The following is a 25,106-nucleotide window of genomic DNA, read 5'->3' as shown; positions in this document are numbered from 1 at the left end:
GGAGTTTCTTACCCAACATAGTTTACTGACCAGCAGGTTGCTATTTTAGGAGTTACCCTGTTCCTCTTTCATAGATATTTGTAGATACTAGTTTACTTGCGGTCAGAATAATTTTAAGGTGTGATTATTTACACAAATGCTGAAGTCGATCGGAAATGGACTTGACCCCAAAACAAAATAAAATAGATACATACAGTAGAACGGGAAAAGATCACTGGACAAGGATACAAATACAACCTCTCTAGAAATCAGACAGACAGAAAGCAACTCAGACACTAATATACCTGTCAGAAGTGAATTGTTAGAATATTGAAGAGAGACAGTTTCGAATGAAGGAGGAAACCGAATTTAATGTGTGAACCAGATACACGTTACTTTCAGCTATAATAAATGATTAAACATAGGTTAATGTCAGATGTGAGGTTGGTCTGTGTCCAGAAGACATGATACTTACAGATACCTCATGAGATGCATCGTTTAGTGCAGTACGTGGTTCCTGATGACACAGGCATTTCATTTTGTCCAATCTCTTTCTCACCCCGCTGACCTGACGCTTGCTCTGAAAAACAACAACTTTACTGCACAGTACTTCCACAAATAAATGGCAATAAATGTCGGTGCATGCGGAATGCCAGGGGAAATTTCTGCCAAGTCACAGACCAATCTTCCCGTTTAAGTGCGCAATTCACAACTGTACTGAATGTGGGGCTATCTGAATAGGAAGTGGAAAGACTTCATTACAACTCAGTGCTCAGCCATTGAGTCCTAATGTAGCTCATTTTCTAGAAAAAAAATTGTTGAAGGAAGCACAAGCTGAATCAGCGCTGCATTAAAAATAACTCCCTCTTTGTCCCAACTTTCTTCAATGCAGACTTTTTAACCAGCAGATCGGATTAGTCATCAAATGTGCCATGAAGTCGGGCAGTGAGCCATGCACAGCTAACTGGACTTTACAGCTTCTGGAGCCTCAGGGTCACATCTGTCTGAGTCCATTTCAGAGCAAATTGAATCTCCAAAATTCTCTCAAGTTTAATGGATCACAGTGTGTGTCTCTGTGAGTTAGAGTGTATCTGAGTCAACCTTGTTAGGACACTGTTGAGAACCTAGCTGCTACATCTAAAAAAGATAGAAACAGGGGGAAAGATGAAAGATGTGGCGACAAAATCCAGCTTAATCTTTTTGCGAGTGTCGTGTCTATAGCAGCATGACTAATGCTGCATTCACGTCATACTGTCCAGACTGTTATTATTAGGAAAAATCTATGCTGCTGTCAGTCTAAATCCAAATTGGAGATATCAGGGATTCTGAAATCTACAATGTCTTCCTTGAATGGCAGCTCTGTCGTCACTGGTGTGTGAATGTGTGAATTGGAAACATTGTAAAGCACGTTGGGTACCACTAAGGTAGAAAGTTCAGACCATTTACCATGTCGTGATTTGCTATAATATTTTTTGACAGAATCTTTGACACCAGTATCAAAATACATGGAATATTGTAAAAATGAAACTTAGTATTTTAAAGTGACCTGCAAAGAGGAATATGACTTTTCAGATTGTTACTGATAACAGGAAGCGCCAGATAAAAAGCAGATTTGAAATCACCACAGTCTGTTCTTTGAGAAGAATAAATAAAAAAAAACAACTAATTATGTTCTTGCAACAAAGGGAGAATATCTGCATCCTGTCTGCTGTTTTGTTTGAAATGACAGTGAACCTCATTTGCTTACTTTAAGTGCAGTTTTGAGATAATTTAGTTATTTATACATTATATTTCAGAGGCCAGTTTGATAGGTTTACATCCACTATGTTTATGCAGCTAAAAGACATTTTTCAGATAAAGATTTTACATAATAAACAACAATTAAAGTACAAACAATGTAAGGATTAAACACGTATTTCTCAAGCTTTGTGGCCTGTGTGTGGCTTAGATGTTAGCAGTGCCACCAAATGAAAACTTCCACACTGAACTTCAGTACAATGCTGTTCACACGTTGTTGCATCAGTATAAACCGTTTATTTTGTGTATTTTTAGTACACTTTTGTTAATACTTGTACACTAGAAGGTAAAGAAAATTATGTAAATGGATAGGTGATGAAGGACAAGTACCAAATCAATCAACTCATCCAGTTGAATCTTTTGGAACAGTGTCTGGTTTTTGACTTAGCATTTGTGTTGAAATGTAGATTTAGGAATAGCTAGGTACATTGTGAACTTCCTACAGAAATAAGATAACAGTTTAAAGGGTTACGTCTCTGATACTGCAATATTATGTACAATATACATTAACCCAAATAATTTAAATGCTAAGAATCTACAATATTATATACTCTAACAAATTGTGTGCCTTATTTAAAAATTAATAGACTGGTGACCTGTCCAAGGTGTCCCCTGCCTTTGCCCTAAGTTAGCTGGGATAGGCTCCAGCATCCACGTGACCCTCGTGAGGATTAAGTGGTGTATAGATAATGGATGTATGGATGAACAGTAACAAAGTTAATAACATTAGAAAGTACATATAAATGCATGGAGGACAGGACATGGATGAACATGTGAAGACAGCCATATAAACAGGACAACCAAGGTAATGCACAGTGTCTAGATTAAAACAAAGTAAAATTCTAAAAGCATGGAGAGAAAAAACTGAGTGTTATAAGGCAATCGAGCAACACAAAAGAAGAGTGGATATGATTAGAGCAGTTTAGGGTGAACAACAAGGATAGGGAAAACAGGTGAGCCTTTGATTTTGGTTTGAAATTGCCAGTGGTGGCACAGAGTTTGACATAAAATGAGAGACTGCCAAAGCCTGTGTATCAAAAAAAAAGCCCTGTCACCTTTGGTATAGAGGCATGAGTGGGAGACTGAGAGAATTACTGTGAGGATGATCTAAGTGGCCTAGGGGCAGAAAATGGAGTTCATATATCAGTAATGTATTGTGGAGCTGAACCATTAAAGGCTTTAAAAACAAATACCAATGCGAATGAGCCAGAAAGAGGGTGATGTGCTGTCTTTTAAGGTGAGGTTAGACTGTGTTAACCTTATACACAGATATTGACATGGACAGAGTTCATCCAGATTTCACTTATTTAGAGATTTACTTCTAGTAACAGCACAGTTTGCTGCCATGACTAACACACACCTCTGGAGCACAGAGACTGACCATCACTGTTTATCTATAACAGATGTGTGTGTGTGCAAAACAGAAATGACTGGAAACAAGAATGTGCATGCATGATTGTGTTTATGCGAAAGGCCTGGCATGTTGTTGGGTCACTGTCAGGAATTAGGGTGAAACTGGCAAAAATAGAAACATTTTATTATGCGTTTGGATGCACACAGCGCCACATAGAGGATTTAAAGACATTTTCCAAGAATAGTAACATTTTTATAACAGGAGGAGCGGTGGTGGGAAATGGGAAACATCCCCCCTTCCTCTTTTCCCAGAAAACCCACCGACCTCCTGCTTCTACCTCCTTCTCATAAAAACCCAATGGATACAATGCATTAGTGACATGGTCATGACATGAAAAAAAAAACAAGATACATGAAAACAACATTCATGAGGTTTGTTTGTGATCTTAAAGATACTGGTCAGAACATTTTTGTATTTATTATCAGCGACCTTTCAACTACATTTCATGATCATCAGCACAGAGTTTACTCAGAAGTCAGAGTTACATCTACGAATATATGAACAACTGTTATCACATCTTGAGATGCCAACTACCTCTGTGACACTTTGATTTACTTTTTCCTCCACCAATGTGTTATTTTGCTCTTACTGAATAAAAAAAAGCTTCTTGCACTATCCCTTTACTGAATATTGTTTTAAAAGTTGTATTCTTTTATGTTATAACTAACTCCTCTGGTACGTCCTCGTTTGGTTCGTTCCACTTGTTTATACACTGTTATCTGAGCTTGATTATAATTAGTCTCACATAGCCAGGCCATTCTCTAGCACTAACACAGCAATATGTGATCTGACTGCACCTCATTGTCATTATTTGATAATAAAAGCTATGCATTTTTGTGTTTCTTTAAACCAATATAGGGGCTAAACACAGAATGCACCAACAGTGTCCGGCTAAAATAGTAAAGAGGAATTGCTTTGTTGGAATGTTTGCATGCAGGGGGGCAAGCACTGTCACTAAAATGGTTAATTTACTGAAGAACGTTGCCTTACTGCAAGATCCAAACCTTTGGCAAACCTTGAAATATTCAAGTAATTGTTGTTTCCTGTTGTGAAGGGAATTTTGTAAACAGATAGTGGAAGCAGAGGATAAAGCCACATGAAATGTGAGACGAATCATAGGCTTATACCCATAGTCTACATTTGGCGAGTCAGACTGTTATGAATAAAGTTGGAAAAACAATTAAGCGTGCTCCATATAGATAGTAAATTTGGCCAAAAGACTATTGAGTTGAGAGGACTCTGTAAGTGATTGTTAAAATATATATCAAAGAAATTGCTCTGCCCTTTTGGCTTGTTTCTTTTGTTGCCCAGTTTAAAAGTGCATTTATTTACAGAGATAAATAACTTGACCATGACAGTAAAATTCTGTAAAATAAAAAAAATAAAAAAAAGTTAATTGCAGTTTAGATCGTTTGTTTTAGCCACATGTTCAGGTTACTACCTAACCCCGTAAAGCTTCAAGCTGTCTGAACCCAATCACGGGCTGCATGGAGACCAAAGATGCTAAACTAGACCTGAGAAAACAAGTGAAAACTGTCAATGCTGCTGGAAAATAATGCCCGTTACCATAGTCGCTGCCGAGTTTGGCGACAGGTAAATTACGCTTTAAAGCTTGCGTTAGCTAAACACCTATGTGAGTGTAATTTCAAAACTGTTCAGGTAAGATGCAGTCTGGTTCGATGTAGATGATAATAGCGATTAGCACGCTCGCCCGCTAGCAACGTTAGCGCCTGTTGCATAGCGGCGTCGATGTTATAAGCCAGTTTAGTGCTGAAACGAACTCCATGACTGTATAAAAAGCTTTTTATACAAGAAAAGTTTCTAAGAAAAACTTGCATAAAGGTAGGGCCACGAGTAGAAAACACTCCTTGGACGTTTTGAAGCACATTTGAGCGCCATCTACTGTACCACACAGTGATGTCTGTTACAAAAAGATGGCCGTCCGTGACAGCCGTTAACCTCATGTCCCTGCAATATAACCTGCTCTCTGTCTCTGTGCTAGATTATAACCAGTCGAGTTGTTTTTACCAATTGAACTAGCTTTACGAGGCCAGTAAAACTCATATGATGCAGTTTTCCACTTGTCCAAAAGCAATTGCAGGTCCTACTTTGTGACTAAAATGTTAACAATGCATCAAAAGGACTTGGTATTATTCATGAGACTGTAGCCCATAGTAAGACTGCATAGCAAATAATTTCTAAATTTTCTATTATCATTATCATAATAGAATTTTCTATTATAATATATACAAGGATCTTCAGATTCTGAAGCACACCAAGCACACACAGCTTAAACATTTGAAACAGTGCTGCAGTGTTGCCTTAATGTGATGCCTGATTACATTGAAAACTGCTGAAATTTGTTTACAATTATTAGGTTATAAGAAATGTTAAACGTTTCTGTTACCAAAGGATGGCACAGGAGGTTAAAATGTACATTACAACGTACATTAGTTTGAATTAAAACCTTTAAGGCATAATAATGCTTATTAGGATATATAAATCAGTAAATCCTACCTTATTTTTGGCTAAGTAGACACACCAACCATTTAGTCATATATCATATAAAAGTAAAAGACTAGAAGCATTTGTTTAATCATGTGATAGGTTAGCAAGGCAAGCCACAAATGTACCTATAACTTGATCTTACAAATGCAGGCCTCTACCCAGTGTTTGCCTACAACCATCTCCAAATTGTATCTAACTTGCTACACTAGTTGGGTTCTTCATGCATATTGATATGAATTTAAATGCTCAGTCAGTAACGGGTAGTTTTGTCTCCTCAGGGCTACATGCGTCCTCTCAAACAGCCGGACAGCGGCTCCATTGTGGACCCTCTCCTAGTGGACGAGATGTTCTACCAGATCCCAGAAATCCTGGAGCACCACGAGCACTTCCTGGACCAGGTCTCTGGCTGCGTCAGCCAATGGCACGACAGGCAGACCGTTGGACACCTCCTTATCCAATCAGTAAGTAAAGCTGACAATACTTTAAGGCCAGTTCGTGGGTTCCACATCCTTATGTATAGACTTTGAAAACAGACTGCTGCATTGCCAGTCATACTGAACACAAAAAAAATGCTGGACTCTCTTTCTGAAAGGCTGGCTGTGACTCTGCTTTTCATAGGATATAGCAGCTAGGTAAAAAAATTGGGATGTTGCACTGTGTGAGGTGTGCTAAGTGGGAGGATGTTGCATTTCTGTAAGATTTCTGAACAGAGCACCCTGAGAGTCTACCAGCAGCTACTTGTATTACAAATCTTTTAGTGATGAAGTATAATAGTGTTGATAATAGAGAATTTCCTCACACAGCTTTTCCACAAAATTAGTTTTGAACACCATTTGTTTCTTGTGTTTGCTGTGCATACAGACACTCACGGACTTTGGCAGATGACAAAGTTTACGTCACATAGAGCCTTGTCAAGCATGGATTGGCCTTTAGAGTGCTCACATGCTTCAACAGATATGAAACAAAGGTTTTAGGGCTGACACTGACACAGAAGGACAGGAGGATTTCTCAGTGTGTGTTTGTGTGTCTCCAGTCTTTCATTGCAAGACTGTTTTGTGATTGCTCAGACGTCAGTGAGTAGATGAGCTATTCAGGTGGTTTCTACTAAGTCACACTAGTTATCTCAGTTATTAAGGCCCACTGATGTATTTGCCGAGGCCTTATCATCAGGTTTTTGCTTATCAAAGATGTATCAGTAATAAGATGTTACAATAGAAAAATCCTAAATATATGTTCGAGGTAATTTCGAAATATTGCCTTTATGAGAACATTTACAAGTTTCTATTTCAATAGTAATATATTCCACTTATATTTTATCTTACTTTTGATTCTTTAATGATTGATTGTACAGGATTCCAATTCAAAAGTAATACTGATATCTTCTTTGTACTGCGGGAATGTTTTCTGCATGGTTGGGTTCTGTACGTAGAATGTAGACTGACAGTGTGAGATAGTTAACCTCTGCCAGCATGCAGTAATCCCTTTACTTCTCTCAACAGCCTTGAAAACAATAAGGCTGCAGTGTGTGAGACAGACTTGGGAAGTCTTAAAATTGTTGTGACACTGTAAAGCTACACAATAACCTTATGTTAAAATCAACCTTAAACTGAAAAACAACTAAGCAGTTTTTCAGACCACTGAAAGTTGCATCTCCTTTTTCATACTGCGGCAAACTTAAAACCTGATCCATTAATACTGTTCAAAATGTGCATTATTCTTTTTTTTGTGTCTAATATGGTTTAATAGCAGACAGATATTTATTTCTGTAAAACAGTTTTTTTTTTTGTTCAGGCATAGCTGCAGTTTCATTGAAAAACAATGTGTATTCTGTGTTTTTTAAGGTTAGTTTAACATGAGATTCCAAGACAAATGTGCGATCCTCTGTAGTGCAGCAGTGAAGCACATCTAGAACACAACATTTATTTTACTGTAGACTTGAGCTTGAATGAATAAACAATATTTAAAATGAATGGAAGCTGTTTTACTCAAGAGATGGTCTATAGCTGGCAACACTAGTTTAATATTTTGTTTTTCCAGTGACCGCTTGGTGACCCATTTAGAATTTCCCATGACCTAAGGGTGGCTTTCAACCTAGACTTTTAAAAACACAGTGCTCTAAAGCTTCAGTGTTAAGCTTCATGCCAGTTTTCCTTTTTGAGAATGAAAGAGTAAACGACTTACAGCCAGGCGAACGGAATTTCTCAGACACTGAGCAAACACACCGGCAGAAATTAATTATAGCAGGAAGTCAGATTCTTCAGTAGGTCACAGTGTAGTGTGGACACAGGCTTTGTTTTTATTGAGCAGGGAAACGGTCACTCTCTGCACCTACTATCTTGAATGAAAGTTTCGCAAGATACAACAAAGACAATGCAGGAAATGCAGCAAACCACACGCTGTGTTGTTTCAGGTGCATTTTCTTTAAAAATAGAGAATGAGATGAAAACAGAAAAACACATTTGGATATGGTTGCTTGCAGAGAGAGGCTTTTGTTCCTGTTCAGCTGCAGCCCTTGCAGATCCTGCATACCTCTCACACAGAGCGTCCCTCCCCCACCCTTCCCTCAGTCTCTCCCGCTGCAGCTCTTAAACCGCAGCCGGTCACATGGTGCTGCAGGCCTCGTTGGCGCAGTAGGCAGCGCGTCAGTCTCATAATCTGAAGGTCGTGAGTTCGAGCCTCACACGGGGCACAGTTTTTGTCAAGATCTTTGTTTTCTAAAAGCAGCAGATTTACCGTATCATTCATGTATACCTTGTTAGCTGTCTCAGTGCACGTATTAGTGACCTGTTTGTTTTGCACACAGCACATTTCTCAGCAATATGATTAGAAGGGAACTATATTGTGATATGACACGAGAAAATGCTTTAAGAGGAAATATATCTTACCATAGATGAATAAATAATGTCATTTTGCATCTGGATTGTATTAGCTGTAGACCCTGTTAATGTGTTTTAAGTCACTTTAGCAAACCTTTAAACCATTTTCTGCATTTGACTAGCCCGTGTCATTTTTAGTAATTGAAATCGTTTTGGTTTGATTTATTTTATTCAAAACTTTCTATCATTAATTATAAGACTTTGTCTGGTCCAAAAAAAAAAAAGTGCTTTACCCCTTTCTTTTGTCCATAACCAGCAACATTTATTATGACAGAGAAAGAAGGTTCAAAGTTCATTTTGTGAATCCATAAAAACCTCACACATGCTCAGATCAGCCAACACTGAAGAACACAGCAAATACATACTTATAGAATCTAAAACTTGCAATCAGTGAACATTTTAAATGTATGAATCGATCCAAAAAGACAGTCTTTTCTTGACAATAATTAGGTGTCCAAACCTGAGTGGGCTTAAAAGTAAAGCCTAAAACAATAGTTCTATCCATTCTTATTGGGATTGCTCTCTGGCAGCTACTGTATAATCTTCCACTTGAAGGTTGGAAGGGTTGACGCCTTCTTAATTAAAGTTGAAAGGAGATCACTCAGTAATATATTTGGAGAGAAATCTACTGGAAAAGAACATTAAGTTGTCTTCCTGCTGCCACTGCTGTCCTCTGCTGTGACTAATCCTTACATTCTGCTCAGACATTATTTTTTTAAGTCCTCTTACCGTCCCTCAAAGACGGAAAAGAGCGAGAATAGAGGAGAGAACCCTGGGAGATGGATGATAAGAACAGGGAAAAAGAAAGCCAGTGAGGAGTAGAAAAGGGTCTGTACGTGTCATGAAAGGACAGGAAGCTGGTTACTCTGTGACCTGAAATAAGGCACCACATTGTGCCGTATGTCTCTCTGTCTCCACTTTCTTTGAGCTCTCAGTCTTCTACCTTTTTTTGTGAAAAGAAAGCAGGTCAGGGTGATTCATCTGACTGTGTGTTTATGTGTGAGTTTCTGTTCATCTGTGTGCTTGAGAGAGAGCAAGAAAAAAGACAATGAACAGAAGTACTATTCCTTTCTAATACCAGCTAAAACAAAAATTAAAAGCTAGGAGCACTTTTTTGGAGCTCTATTTTGAAACAAAATGAAAATACTTTAATAGTTTGATCTTATTTGTAGTAGATTTGGTTTTTATTGGATTTGAACAAGGAAATGTGTATTATTTCAAGATATTTTCGCTGTACGGAAAAAAATAAATAAGCCTGTGAGTCTTAATTTCGATTAGTTTGCTCCTTCAGTGTATCCTACTAATATTTTTTTTTGACTGAATAATTGTTCAGTCCATGAAAAGTAAAAAAAAAAAAAAAGAAGAAGAAGAAGAAGAAGAAGAAGAAGAAAATATGACTCAAAAATTCCTAATATTGTTTGGTTAGTTCCCCATGGGCAAGTAGATTTGCTTAGATATGATAGCAACCAGAGAAAAGCAACAATTCCTCTAATACTATTCATAAAGAACTAAAACTAATCTAATTGCTTTCATTTTATTGTCTCATTAAGCTAATTGATTAATAAACTACTACACAATAATTGTTTTCTTAACAGGATTGTGGTTTGGATCACGTGTGCTGTAAAACTGCATTAACTTCTATGTGGAATTTTGAAATGTACTTTACAAAACAGGTGCCATCAGATTTACTGTAACCAGACAGTGTGCGCATCGCCACTTAAATGTTTTCTTCTTTTCTCCAGTTCTCCAAAGAGACTCTGGCGAATATGTATTCTGCGTACATTGACAACTTTCTCAACGCCAAAGATGCTGTGAGGATTGCCAAGGAGGCCAAGCCAGCGTTTCACAAGTTTCTGGAGGTGAGTGTGGGATTGATTCACAGGTGGTTCTTGTTGGTGTGAGCAGCTCGTCTTACAATATCTATTTGTACGGAACAAAGGGATGCCACACTAGAAAGCTGTCCTCCCTTAACCAGCAAATCCCACTGTATCAAACTTGTAATGCAGTTGGAAGATCTAAAATGTGTTAACAGTGCTAGCCGTTTTATATCCTAGGAAAGGCATTTTTTCTTTTTTCTTTTTTTTTTTTTACTTTTTCCCAAATTACTTATTTCACTTAAAGTACAAATTATTGTCTGATATGCTCTCAAACAATCTTTGCAATTCAATTCAGCTGGATGATTATACTTAACAACCTGTGGATATGTCAGTATTTTGTCCAGTTAAATTTGGTAGGCCACTGTTGAACACTTTGATACTGTGGTGTGCCTCCATAAATAAATGGATGGGGGGGAAAAACTGGTACAAGTTTGTAGACAAGAGTTCAGATGCAATGGTGAAACCAGGCACCACAAAATCCTATTATGTCCTCATCCTAGTCTCCGTTTACAACCACATACAGTGTCATGCCAGGCCAGATACCCAATGTGGATCCACTTCACCATCGTGTGGTGGAGATGTAAAGTGCAGCAGTGACCTGATTTTAGAGTTAGTCATCTTGTTAGCTATTTTCTCATGCTTTCTTAAATCAATGTCATTTTTCCTTTATCCTTCTTTCTTTAATTCAACAGCAAAACATGCGTGAGAACAAAGAGAAACAGGCGCTGGGCGATCTGATGATTAAGCCGGTGCAGAGGATTCCTCGATACGAACTGCTGGTTAAGGTGAGGCTTGCTAACTACCTACTTTTTAAACACTGTACGTAGAATTCCTCAGGGTTAATTGAAAAGGAATCAATGTAAAGGGAGATGAATGTATTGGTGCTTGTGTTCTTTGTTTAAGGACTTGTTGAAGCACACTCCAGAGGATCATCCGGACCATCAATTCTTACTGGACGCCCAGAGGGACATCAAGCGTTTGGCAGAGAAGATCAATAAGGGACGTCGCTCTGCTGAAGAGGCAGAGAGGGAAGCCAGGGTCATCCAGGAGATTGAGGCGCACATAGAGGGAGTTGAACATGTAAGATATTTATTTATATTAATACATTTATGAAAACACCTTATGTTTGTCGACTTTCACTGTTAACTTGTCTTACACGAGTGTGACAGAAAAAGTATAAACTGTCAGCAAATCTTAGCTTTGTTTTCTCTTGATTATGCTTTTTTTTATTATTCAGAACTATTTGGTTCAATTGTGAAGAGTGAGATGGCTGTTGTTAAGTTATTTCCATCGTGTGAAATCATCACGTATCTCTGCATGTTTGTGTCAGATTCTGAACCCCCAGAGGAAGTTCTTGAGGCAGGAAATAGTCATGGAAGCGGTAAGAAATATATTCTAAACTGACTAATGCTTGTAGTTGCTAGGATTCCTAAATTGGTGTCTTGTCTTGAAATATCAGTTATAGAAATGATAAAAGCAAACTGTCGGGTTTCTTTTGCATTGAGTCAGTAACACTATTTAAATTTTGCAAATATTGTGTTAAAACATTTATTTGACTACTGTCAATCCAAGTTCAGACTTTCTGTGCTCTTCCTCTCTCTGTAGAAGACAGTGGGTGGGAAGAAAGACCGTTCTCTCTTCCTCTTCAGCGATCTGATCATCTGCACCACTCTCAAGAGGAAGTCTGGCTCATTAAGACGCAGCTCCATGAGCCTGTAAGTAACATACATAGCATATCACCGTTTGTAAACCACACTGCCCCCTGCTGTTGAACAACAGATATACAGACAGTGTTGGTTTTACTATTTACCTTTACTCGTCGTAACTATTCATTGTCTTTATCTGCATCTTTCTCTGTCCCTTCCTGTCTCTCTCAGATACTCTGCTGCAAGTGTGATAGATACCTCCAGTAAATACAAATTCTTGTGGAAACTTCCTCTGGAGGATGTGGAGGTGGTGAAAAGTAAGATTATTAAATCAAGACTTTGCTGCACGTGGCCCTGCATGTGCTAAATAAATGTGTGTAGTTCCAGGTAGCAGGATGTGATTTTATCCTCAGATAAACTGCGCGTATTATGCATAAATTTCTTGTCCTCTATTGAATTTCCATATGAAAATTAAATAATCAGAAACACCAAAGGGACTTAAGCTAATCACATTTTGTTGATTTGCACAGCTTAACTGTTTGCTCATTCATCAGTGTAACAATTACATATTTAATTGCTCAGATTCAAGATTTTTAACCCTTCAGTCAACATATGGAGATTTGTTTTTGGTACTTGTTTTGTGATTCCCTGACTGTGTATTCTTCTCTGCCACAGACACTACTCAGGCAACAAATAAGGAAAGCATCCAGAAGATGATTAGCCGGTTAGATGAGGATCTCAGCACGCTTGGTCAGATCAGCAAACTGTCAGAGACCCTCAGCTTCCCACACCAGGTACTGTGGAAAAAATACAGCTTCACATGTATGTTTCACAACTGCATTTTTGTTTCAGTCCACCTTCCTTCTCTCCTTTTACCCATGTCTTTGTCTTGCACACAACTTGCACATTTGAGAATATTTAAAAAGGAACACTACTCTTAGTTTCTTTATTATTGGCTTTTGATCATCATTCTTCATTGTCTTCCCTTATGAATTATTTATAGCTTTATTAAGAACCTTCAAAAAACTGTCTGCAGCATTTAATTATAAATTGATTTTCTCATCTTTGTGTATTTATTCAAAGCTACCAACAGTATATTTGTAATTTTAAAATTTCCCTTTCCATCTCTCTCAGTCCCTAGACGAGGTAATAAAGGATCTGATGGCGTCAGTGCACAGGGAGCTGTCAGAGAAACAGTCTTTGGCTTTCAGTATGACTTTCCTGCCCACAAAGCTGGAGTTTACCACGGCTTCTGCTGAGAGCAGCTTCGTCTTCGAGTTTACAACACCTGACGCTCGCTCCAGCTTTGAACAGGCCTTTGAGGATGCCAAGAAGAAGCTAGGTCAGTAAAGATTCTTTATGAAAAGATAAAATAGAATTGTCATCATGCTAACTTGCTAGCATGATAGTAGAATACAGTAGGTAAAGAATGTGGATGACTTGATTTCATTTAACATTTTGCTTTTGATTACCTTCTTGTAGTTTTCTCAATGTGTTGCATTGATTAGGCTTAATTATTCCATCCATATGTGTTTAGCAATGAATAAGGACCAATGGGATCCAGAGTTCCTGAAGGCCATTCCTATAATGAAGACCCGCAGTGGAATGCAGGTAAGAGCAGCTGGAAGTACCCTCTGTATAACATGTACAGATGTAAGTGTGAAGCCTTGTTTTGTAGCCGCACCCACACCACTGCTGTGTGTTTTTCTGCTGATACGGAAAATCATTCCTAATATTTAAAGCCAGTTAAGTTCATACCTGTAGATAAGCTGCTTTTAGAGACTTTAGATAAGTCATTTTCAATCATGTGTTGTTGTTTGTCTCCAGTTTTCGTGTGCCTCTCCCAGCCACAGCTGTCCAGACAGCGGCTGCGAAGTGTGGGTGTGTAACAGTGATGGATATGTGGGACAGGTGAGAAAATATTGCATATGATGATTCAGTGTTCTCCAGTGGAGAAAATGAAAACAATTTGGAATTTGCAGATGGTTTGATTGATGTGACGTTTTCTCTCCAGGTTTGTCTGTTGAACATCAAAGATGAGCCTACAGTGGAGGCCTGTATTGCCGTCTGCTCAGCAAGGATCATATGTATTGCTGCAGTACCAGGACTCAAAGGAAGGTCAGTGTGTACACAAACACTCACTTGTGTGAATGCAACCAACATAGAGGTAAACATTAAATCAACAATGGTTGTTTGTGAAGCTTTCATTTCATATTGCTGTTATAACTCAGACTCTTGTTTCTCATTCTCACTTTCAATGTGTTGCGCACAGTTTCAAAATAATCTCAAGCAGAATATGGAAACAATTGATGGTAATGTTATTAGTCGTAATCATTTTCAAACTTTATGAAGGATTGCTCAGCAGTAGTTTTAGATATAATAGAAGTGGTTTCCTTGGCCAGAATGAGCTTCATCTAAAGAAGTCATCCAAGACAAATCACAGAACATAGTAAAGACTGATTACATTATTTGTCAGTGCAAACAAATTTCCTTAAAGATAGGTCTGTTCCATTGAGTGACCCAGAAGGCCATACAGGTAAACTGTCACTGACAACACAACCAATAGCTTCATCCCTAGAAAAGGAGCAGACAGTTTGTAAGTTCATTCTTCCCATTTTTATTTGAGGTCATTGAAAGCACCTCTAATACGAGTCGAAAATTAGCTTGAGAGTTGAGCATGTGTACATCAAATGCCAAACCTCAGTTTCTGTATATATGCACAAAAGTCCCTGAGTGGGATCCGGATTCCATTTGTGCTTCATGCCATTAACCGTTCACTCTTGACTTCTCAGGGAGCGTGGATCAGAGCCTGCTGTTGTCCCTATTTCTGGAGCGCCAGGTCACAACCAGCAGCAGCTTCACATATCCATTTCTCATTCAACTCTACAGCTCACGGAACAACCTACAGGTCAGTTGCTGCTACACAGATGTACTTTTGTAGTAGTACGACAAAACCCTTAGAATTTAAATCAACTTGTATTTGGCATGGGCAACAAATGATAGTCTGCTGCACTGGCAGTAGACACTTCATCAGTACATGAATGTGCTAGTTTCAGTTCAATCCATCAGTTGCAAACTGCAATGAAGCAACACAATAAAAACTTAACGTTCAATTCCCTGAACAACCTCCAAGACTGCTCCTTCCTTGAATCATAAACAGCCAGTCATACCTTGTTAATAAAGCTTCTGGTGCAGTCTCCAAGATGCATTAGTCCACTCTATTCGGGGCTTCTCCTCACCACTGTGTTTTTTTTGTTGTTGTTTTTTGTGTGTTTTTCGTTGTTGTGTTAACATGGAAGTTGTTACCTGTGTGCCCTAATAAATAGGCTGAAGTGGATAAATGCAAAGTAAGGGCGTTAAATTAAAATTAAACCTTTTTTCTCCTAGCCTTTGTTATTCATTATTTAAAAATTAACAAATGTTTTTGGTTATATTGAATAAAATTGTGAAGTTTTGTGATACTCTTCCGCTGTTTCCCCCAGTCCTAACGTGATCATATTTGTATGTATGTGGTCTAATTTTCAATTATACATGAAATTGTATTTATGTCGGCTCATCGGTTGACTGATTGTTTTCAGGACCAGGGGCAGAGCTTGTTCCATTTGACAGCGATGACACGGATGATGAAGATTCACCCAGTCCCTCTTCCACTCTGCAGAGTCAGGCCAGTCACTCCACCATATCATCCAGCTATGGCAGTAAGTAAAAACTTCAGTTTCAATCATACACACACTTTTGCACTTTCATTGTCTTTACCAAATCCTCAAACTCTCTTCCGTCTTCCCCCAAAGATGATGAAGGTCCAAGCTCAAAGGATATGGCTACAGAGACCACCAGCAGTGAGGAGGAGCAGGAGTTCCCGGTAGCAAGCTCCTATGGAGCTCAAGGGATGTTAGGAGTCGGTGGAGGAAGCCGTGCCCACACAGAGAGCCCCATGGACGGTCGTGCCATGCGTCGATCCTCTCGGGGATCTTTCACTCGGGCGAGTCTGGAGGATCTGCTCAGTATCGACCCAGAGGCCTACCAGAGCTCAGTGTGGCTCGGCACAGAGGATGGATGGTGTGTGGTTTACCAACACATGCACTCACTAGTGATTTGGTTTTGAATGTGGTTTGATCAATCAGAACTCTTGGAAAATTTAACACATTGCTTCCATTCCTGAATAGTAACTGCTCTCTTTGCTTGTTGATGTGCTGGTTTTCGTTCCCTAATTTCCTCTGTTTCTGTTAGCATCCACGTGTACCAGTCTTCGGACAACATCCGCAACCGTAAAAACAGCATGAAGATGCAACACTCAGCTTCCATCCTTTGTATACTGTAAGTCTGCCTTTTTCAGCTGCTGCTGTGTCTTGAAAAACAAAAGTAATGCTGACATTTGTTTTAATATTGCATGGTTTAAAAATGCAGACAAGATGAGAGGGAAGTAGTGAGGACAATGAATAACTTTGTGCAGGTGTGAAATTAGTAATGGTATTAATCAGTCAAAACTAGTTGTTTTTACTGTGGTATCATTTCTCATTTTCACATTCATCTTTTTTCCTATCTCAGATATTTGGACAACAAAGTGTTTGTGTCGTTGGCAAATGGGGAGGTGATTGTCTATCAGAGAGAAGCAGGTAAGCTGAACTGTGGACGTGATTGAAGTAAGGCAAGATTGTAAAAAACACTGAAGTATTTTTGCCATGCATTGCTCTTAGTCTTTGTGCTTAGCAACATTTTTCCATTGCTCGTTTAAAGCTTGTCCCAATTGCATGCACTGGAAGTTTACAGATGAAGCAGTCCACAGATCATTTTATGTTTTAGTTCATATGCTGCTGTAAAGAAGGAAACATGCAACACACTACATTTTGTAGTCCCATGCACTTTAGCATGTGTTGAGGATCAGATACTTCAAATTGTAATATGAACAATATCACTTTAGTAACTAAATGAGTTAATTATGTTTTGTCCTTTTTTTCTTTTTAATCCCTGTTAATGTTCTCAATCTGCAGGTAGTTTCTGGGACCCTCAGTCTTCTCAGACGTTGGTTCTGGGTACACCCAGCAGTCCTGTCACCAAAATGGTCCCTGTGGGAGGGAAGCTCTGGTGTGGTTCACAGAACAGAGTCCTTATTATCAACACAACCTCACTGGTACAAGAGGTAGGTGGAAGAGAAGATTTAGAGGGGTGGAGGAGGGAAGGAATGACTGTGAAGGTGTGAATCACAGGCTTGAGAGCTGCAGCAGAATAATAGACGAGGCTGACAGACCGGCAAGCAGAAAGTACTGAAGCGGAACAATATTTACCTTTGTCTCTCTGCCTTCCTTCCTCGCAGCACTGGTTCCAGGTGGGCACTGACAGCAGTCGGTGTATGACGTGCATGGTGGCGTACGGTCAGGGTGTGTGGTTGGCGTTACAGGGCAGCGCACAGGTCAGACTTTACCACGCTCAGACTTGGGAGAGCCTGACAGAGGTGGACGTGGCGCCTGCTGTGCACAAGATGCTTGCAGGTAAACACATATGGAGGTTATGAGAACATGCAAAGGTTTTTAGGCACATACACAAACATGCAGATATACAAAAAAATCCTAGATAAAGCAAATTTACAATAAAATAGTCGGCATTGCTTAGATTCCAGATATCAGTCACAGCTTATATGCCTTCTTTCCATAAACGTTTCTTTATTTAACTTAATTTAACTGCCATTTATTTTTCTTTCATATGTTGCTTCAATTGTAAACTTCACCTTTTTTACCTCTCTTCCTACTGTCTGACCATCCTGTCTTTTGTTGTCACTTTAATCCTTCATTCTACTCTTGCTTTTTGTGCTCAGGTGCAGATGCAATCATCAGACAGCACAAGGCCGCCTGTCTGAGAATCACAGCCCTGCTGGCCTGTAAGGATCTACTGTGGATCGGCACCAGTGCAGGTAAGAACGCGTTTTAGAAATCCAAAATAATTCATGAATCTGATGATTAAACTGAACTGCTATTCTGTTTCACTACATTATTGAATCACATAGAGGCAGTAATTAAAAGGTCTTGAAATAGTCAACGTGCACACACTGCTTGAACATTTGTGTAATTTTAAATTGATTGTTATGCCTTAGATTGAAACAGAAAGCTAATTGTAAGCTGCTGTTCTTCTACAGGGGTAGTTCTTACATTGGCAATCCCAGCGGTGAGCTCAGGAACTGTTGCTGGGACACTGAAGTCTCCCCTGGTACCAATGGGCTCGGCTCACGGACACACAGGCCACGTTCGGTTCCTGACATCAATCGAACTACCAGAAGGGTTTGACATGAACTTCCCTCCTTCAACAGCTGACTCCACAGGTTGTTGCTGCTACATTTTTTTTTTGCAAATCTTTACTTTTCATGCACACATGTTTACACATGTACTGAGACTTCATGTATCTACAGTCCTTTCTGTGTAATATATCAAGACAGAACTAATCCATACTATAATAAGCTCAAGTTTTGCTTGTGCCTCCTTTTGACCTTTAACCCTTTACCTCTGCTTTCTAGGTAATCAGTCCCAGAGCAGCAGCACAGTAGACGGGAGCCTCCAAAGATGTGATTCTGCACGCCGCCGAGCCTCTGCCCACATCCCTCCTAAAACAAACCATTTAGTCATTTCTGGTGGCGACGGCTATGAGGATTTCAGACTGACCAATAGCAGTGAAACAGTTGGACGGGACGACAGTACTAACCATCTTTTGCTGTGGAGGGTCTGAGACAATCGAACACAGAGTCTGACATATCTCGCTGCAGTTGGCACACTAGCTCCTGTCCTTTAATCGCATCAGACTCCTCACTTTTTGGTGTTGTTGTTTTGGTCTTCTGCCTGGTCCACCAGTCTCTATGTGCATATTATGGCTGTCAGCTCCTTCCTGGACTTGCTAGTGAATATGATCACGTCAGACCAAGTTTTCTTGTGTTAATGTTTCTGATGGTGTGCATGTCTGTGCGTGTGTATTTTGTTTTTTTGGCATCTGCAAGTATTGTCTAAAAAAAAGTGTCTTTAGACTCGAATTTTTACTATTAGAGACAGAAGATGACAGAGAAGGGAACAACTACACTTTCACAGATGGACACATGTTCAGACTGAGAACGCACAGAAGTGGACCTGGATTCTGCAAAGTGTCATTGCACAGGAGGATGAAAGAGGACGTTTGAGTACACTTTGACATGAATGAAGCATAGCATGCACTTCTCCTTTGAGATTCTCTGTTTTTTGGACTTGGACATCAACTCTTTATTCCATCATCCAATCATCTTAACTTGAACTTCAGACTAAAAGACTCCTGATGATCAGAGGTAAATTTCATGACAAAATATTTGAATATCTATGGATGGTAACTAACTATGAACAGTAACTGTAGTTTGATGGATATTGTGAACTACGAATTTGAATTTAGATTTTTTTTTTTGTTTTTTTTTCCAAGCTAGACACCAAGATTAGTGATAAGGTTAAGATGATGTCTTTTAAAGGAGCAAAGGACAAAGTGTTTTGCGCCTTAAACGTGATTGGTGAGGTTTGGACTACCACATCTTTCTGACTCCAACAGAGATGTGATATCAACTCCATGATCATTGATCATAAATGTAAGACTGCTAACATCATCTTTCCTCCTGTAGAGGGAGAGTGGGTAAGAGCATCATTTAAGTGCAATATGTGGCAAGAGTATCTAAGTAGACTATAAACACATATAGTCCCATACATTAATGCACCGCCTTCACTCACCGAGTCAGAAGACATTTGTGAAAAACACACCTGTGTTTTACAAAGATATTCAATTTTCGTATTTAATTTTTGCCAGTTTAAGACGACATAAAAGTAGAAGAAGCAGTGTCCCTCTACTGGTAGAACAAAGTGCATTGGAGACATTCCTCCTTAACACAACTATGCCAAAGCCTTGTATGTGTTGAAGACATCAAGGGGTCTGAAAAGATTTCTTTTGCCATGACGTTTCAGTTTGTTAAGCGTTCTGTCACGAGGGACAGGGACTCTTTAAAGATGACGCTAGGCTGTGGTAGCAGAAAAAGATAGTTATGTACAGTATTTATGGTTTTTGATTTTAGCGCCTTCTTTTACAGCACTTAATTTATAGAAGATGTAGCTTTCACTTTTTTTGTTTGTTTTTGAACTGAAGAACAAAGAGGCCTTGGTTTAATTACTAGAACAGATTAAAGGGCATAGATTGGCTCGGGCAGACAGACATGCACACTACGGATGTAAGAATACAGTTGGATCTCGGTTCGGTACGATACACAGTGCAGGGTATTTGCTTTGGAGTTGTATGACTCTTCAAAAGTCGAGGTGCAGGACCAGAGAGCGGAGGATTTGGAGGAAGTGTTTTGTTTTTTTTTCACTGCAAGACGTCCCAGACTGCAAACAGATCCCACTGTCAAATCAATCCCAAAATTCACAGAAAGCAGCTCTTTGACTGACAGAACACAGTCATCTGTAGCCTTTTTGGGTGCCAAATGCTAAGATTTGCTTGAAATTATTTTCCAACTCCACTATATGTATTGTGGTGTTTTTTTGTATACAAAATATAGCATTCAGATGTATTCTTACACACCTAGTACGCAAACCTGCACAGATTTCAGTAGTTGGGGAACAGGATGCTAATAGTTTCAGAGACAAGCCAGTGATTGTATGTCACAAGGACAAACGCTGAGAAACTGCACGTGCCTTCAGAAGGCTAAAAGTTAAGCCATCTCCCGCACACACAGTGAAAAGTCAGCTCTCCGTGGTACTACAGCACATGTCTGTGGAAGTGAAGGACTCGTCCTTGCGTACACAAACACCCTAGTGAGCTTCAGGCTTTGGGGTTAAGCAGTGATTGTCTTTGATCCCTCCAAGCCTAGAAAACCTCATTGCACCTCACCAGCCATCTGGGCACTTCACCTCAGCTTTCCCACTTCCAAATGCACAGACTTAAGGTTCTCTCTCCTGCTGTGACAGGGGCTAACGGTTAAGAGGATTAGCTGGCTGTTGTGATAGCTGCTAACTAGCAAGTGAGCCTGTAAGTTGTAAAAGTGGATGGTGGCTGTCCATGCATCCTCCTTAAGTGCTGAGCGCAAATGTATAAAAAGGAGCTTCTTGGTGATTTTCTGTACCCAGTTGAGGCAAAATTCCACTTAGCTTTGTTTAACCTGTGAGGAATACAGCAGTGAAGAGTTTTAACAAATGATACAGGACTTTTTGGGAAAATTCGCTGAGAAGTTTTATACCACCTCATGTGTATGGTATAAGCTGAGGTATAACCTGCAGCTGCTTCACTTTGATGTAAGTCTGGAATCGGGGGAAAAAAAAGCTAGATTAAAGTAAATTTGAAAAACGCCTGTGAGGACCTCTAAAGCAAACTAACACCTAATTTACATGTTAAATCTGTGCAAAACGTAGAACATATAAATGGCACATTGTGGTTTCATTGGAGCCATTTGCTATCAGTTTTTGTGCAGATTTATAAAAATCATGAGCTGCGAAGTCCAGATTGGCAGATTTATTTATTTTTTAATCCTTTGGTCAGAGCCAGGCTAGCTGTTTCCAGTCAGTGTGCTAAGCCAAGCTAATCTGTGTCACCAAACCAGCAAGAAATAAGTATCACGGTCTATGTAGGAAAGTATCTTAGATGATGTCCCAAAACTATTCCCTCAATTTCCTGTAACGTTAAGGTAGCAGATGTGTGTTTTTTATGTTCTGTGTGAGTGACAATGAAGTTTTAAATTCGGGTTCTCTTTGTGAAGAGCTGCCAAGTTCCCTGTGATAATGCTGTGTACCCATGCTGGCTGTGGAGCGGCGGAGCTCGCTGTAGAATGTGTGTGAACGGTGAAAAACATCTGTGAGCTGTCTCTGCTTTAGCAGCAGTGTTTCTACAACTGGGAGTTTGGCAGCAAAGTAGCCCTTTAAGGTGGATCACTGAATTTATAGCAACTTTTAATGCTCTGGGGTGTCAGGGTAAAACATAACTACATGGTGTCCTGCTCTAGAAACTGTTGGGCAGCTTTGTTTGATGATGCTACTGTGGTTAGAATCAATAACATCAACTGTGTCAGGAAGTTGTTGTTGTTTTTTTGTTTGCCTTAAGAATATGCTTTTACATTTCATCAATCGATCATATAAATGATTCACATTTTCCAACAGTTGCAATTTGGTTTTGAGCCCAGTGAAATGAAACTGAACTGACTCTTCATATACACACACAAACACTACATCTTAAAAATGAAGTAAAAGCTAATTTCACTGCTAATTCAGCCAGAATTGAGAGAATAAAGCATGTTGTATTGATTAATTTCCACCATCACATGAACCCATCGTCACTGTTAGGTAACCTACTCATGCCCATATGTGAACTAAGTCTTTATTGTTGTAAATATTGGTACATATTGCCTTTTTCTGTAAATAGTGCACCCACAGTCCTCAATTGTTGATATGAATCTAATGGCATATTTTTATATATTTGTGTAAGGTTTTGTTTCTGTTTGTATTTTCCCCTCCCTCCTTCCCTCCCTCTCCCCCTCTGGCATGCACTGTCAGTCACGTTTAAATTATAACTGTCTTAGATCTTTGGAAAAGAAGAAAAGATGGCTTCATGTTTCCACTGGCAGCCATGTTCACTCCGAGACGTGTTGATGTTTGCCTCGTTATAAACATTCACAGAAAGGACAACAACACACACACAAAAAAAAAGTTTCCGCGCAGCCACTCGCTCATAACTCTGGTTGACATCTTGCAGTCGTCATGGTTACGGCCTATCAGAGTTACTTCTTGTATGTAGCTGTTCTCGTTTTGTCACTGTGGGTTCCTCTTTGTAATTAAATCAGTTCACTGGTGCCAGTCTGTGCTTGTTCTCTTAATAATTAGAACTTAAAGTAAGTTTGGGAAACTTTCTCATAATGGGTGATGTACTGTGTAATTTAATTACACGAATCCTTACTGGGTTCTGCTAGTACTTAAATATGCAGCATTTGGTATTTTAGAGGGAGTATAAAATACATTTTACACAGTTAATGCCAAAATTATTCATATCTACGCCCAGTTTACATGTATAGTGACATTTTATTTGACCAGAAGGTTGCTTCACATGAGCAAATGACAAAAGATAGTAAAACTAGTAAAATTTACGTTAATAATAGAGGATTTCTCTTCTTTTAAAATCACTTTTAATAAAACTGTCATGTCTATGACAAATAATATTATTTAAATTGTCACAAATATTTGAGAAAATTTAAACTTCTACGTCATTCTAGATGGCCCATTTCTACTCATCATCAAGCTCTGCAGAAGCCTGATAACGATCCTGATCATTTGAATCAGGTGTGTTGGAAGAGGGAAACATCTAAAACATGCAGGATTGTGGCCCTCGAGGACCAGGATTGGACACCCCTGATTTGGAGCATTCTATCCCTATAAATTGAGAACAGCTGCAATCGTTACGAGTTATTTGCATGCCATGGCTAAAACCAAAAGTGTTGTGAGGTTGCTATGAGGGTCCATCACTAAGAAAGTGTTGCATACTGTGGCTGCTCACAAGACAGAAAAAGACTATAAAGCCTTATTAAAGTGTTTTTGAGTTCCAGTGGTCAGTGCAAAACATAAAAAGTGAAAGGAGTTCCAAACTGAAAGATCTCAAATAATGAACTAAAAAGTCAAAAGTGAACCCTGTGCTGTCAAGACCGGTCTGAGTCTGAGGAGTGCCATAGTCCCTTTGAATCCAAGCAATTCTGGTACCAACATCTTACAACAGACTCTTCAACGGACTGGTTTACATGGACGCCAACCAAGGAGGACTCTCCAAGACAGACACACCAAAGCACACCTAAAGACTGGAGAAAGTTTTTGGTCATCAATTTTGTGGTCGGATTAAACAGTAATATAGCTGTTTGGACGCAGGAATGTGACTTTTATTTGAAGGAAAAGATAAGCATTCAACCCCAAGAACACCATCCCCACCATAAAGCATGGTGGTAGGATGTGATGCGCTGGGAATGTTTTCTGCCAATAGGCACCCTTTTCAAAGAACACAGCATCATGAGAAACAAGGAAAGCATGATTCTGGAGAAAAACATCTGGCAGTCTGCAGGAAGACTTTTGGCAACACTGAACCTGTCAACAAGCCAGTGAACTGAAGCATACAGCCAAAGTGTTGAAGAAACAGTTAATAGAAAACAGGACTAGCCTGAGTCCAGCCCGGAATCCAATCGAGAATCCATGAAGAGATCTGAAGACCAGAAGTGACGGCACTGAAGCCCTCTAACGTCAGAGATCTAGAGATCATTGCAAAAGAGGAAACAAGATCCAAAGCCCCACTGGAGACATGCAGAAAAGGATTCTTTCTTATGAACAACTGTTGACATCAAAGCACTGGTTGCTGAGGAACAATGTTGGACGTGGTATTTCTAGTTTTAAGAAAACATAAAAATAGTTACAATTTATCATTAACGACTCTAACACAATATCTTACAGTCTTTTGTCAAGTGTCCAGCCAGAAAAGTCTAAATAGATCCGATTTTGGCACATTTTGACTGTATTGTACTGGGAAACACTACAAAAAACCTTTATGGTTACTTTCCATCATCATGTAGGTTGCTTATCATGCATGCAATATGAAGGTGTAAAGCTGTCAAATAAGTATGGAGCACTAATTAATAGCCTAAAACTTTTCAGTTCAACATCTTAACTGTTCTAATACAGACTTTTGTTGTTCCTTTCATCAGACAGTGTGTCTTAGACATAATTTTAGTTTTAAGTGAGACATTTAATGTTTCCAGCTTGAATCTGCTTGTTGCTCAAAAAAGCTAATGCCCAGCTTCATTTTAAACCCTTCAGTTTTGGAAGGAAGTACCATCTCGTGTCATTTTTAAAAGCAGATTGCCTACTTTTTATAGGCTCTCCATGGCAACATATAAAACTAGAGGGCCCTCAGTTGAGGGACTTAGTTTTCACTGCTGCCATGATTGCACTACGGTGTTTTCTTTTACTGATCATGGTTGGCTGATTGTCTGAGGTGTAATGGGTAC

At 39.2% G+C, this 25,106-nt stretch overlaps 1 protein-coding gene and 1 non-coding gene across 2 annotated transcripts in view; both read left to right on the top strand.

The window, feature by feature from the left end:
• arhgef17 (Rho guanine nucleotide exchange factor (GEF) 17) overlaps window positions 1-22,920 on the top strand; it is an 84,949-nt gene extending 62,029 nt beyond the window's left edge. The window contains exons 3-24 of the mRNA XM_008286702.1: window positions 5,977-6,159; window positions 10,317-10,433; window positions 11,144-11,236; window positions 11,355-11,531; window positions 11,782-11,832; window positions 12,057-12,166; window positions 12,329-12,414; window positions 12,773-12,891; window positions 13,232-13,439; window positions 13,635-13,708; window positions 13,925-14,008; window positions 14,112-14,215; window positions 14,890-15,005; window positions 15,676-15,795; window positions 15,889-16,156; window positions 16,328-16,414; window positions 16,646-16,713; window positions 17,089-17,237; window positions 17,412-17,586; window positions 17,910-18,005; window positions 18,228-18,410; window positions 18,603-22,920. Of these exons, the coding sequence (XP_008284924.1) occupies window positions 5,977-6,159; window positions 10,317-10,433; window positions 11,144-11,236; window positions 11,355-11,531; window positions 11,782-11,832; window positions 12,057-12,166; window positions 12,329-12,414; window positions 12,773-12,891; window positions 13,232-13,439; window positions 13,635-13,708; window positions 13,925-14,008; window positions 14,112-14,215; window positions 14,890-15,005; window positions 15,676-15,795; window positions 15,889-16,156; window positions 16,328-16,414; window positions 16,646-16,713; window positions 17,089-17,237; window positions 17,412-17,586; window positions 17,910-18,005; window positions 18,228-18,410; window positions 18,603-18,811 (2,877 nt within the window). The 3' untranslated portion in view covers window positions 18,812-22,920. The remainder of the gene's footprint in view (window positions 1-5,976; window positions 6,160-10,316; window positions 10,434-11,143; window positions 11,237-11,354; window positions 11,532-11,781; window positions 11,833-12,056; window positions 12,167-12,328; window positions 12,415-12,772; window positions 12,892-13,231; window positions 13,440-13,634; window positions 13,709-13,924; window positions 14,009-14,111; window positions 14,216-14,889; window positions 15,006-15,675; window positions 15,796-15,888; window positions 16,157-16,327; window positions 16,415-16,645; window positions 16,714-17,088; window positions 17,238-17,411; window positions 17,587-17,909; window positions 18,006-18,227; window positions 18,411-18,602) is intronic.
• trnam-cau (transfer RNA methionine (anticodon CAU)) lies at window positions 8,315-8,387 on the top strand. The gene has a single exon. It is a non-coding gene; the product is annotated as a tRNA-Met (tRNA).
• Window positions 22,921-25,106: the final 2,186 nt, after the last annotated feature.

Source organism: Stegastes partitus, unplaced genomic scaffold (assembly GCF_000690725.1).
Source record: "Stegastes partitus isolate 25-593 unplaced genomic scaffold, Stegastes_partitus-1.0.2 Scaffold465, whole genome shotgun sequence".
NCBI classification, from domain to species: domain Eukaryota; kingdom Metazoa; phylum Chordata; class Actinopteri; family Pomacentridae; genus Stegastes; species Stegastes partitus.
This window is presented reverse-complemented; position numbering and strand designations above follow the sequence as displayed.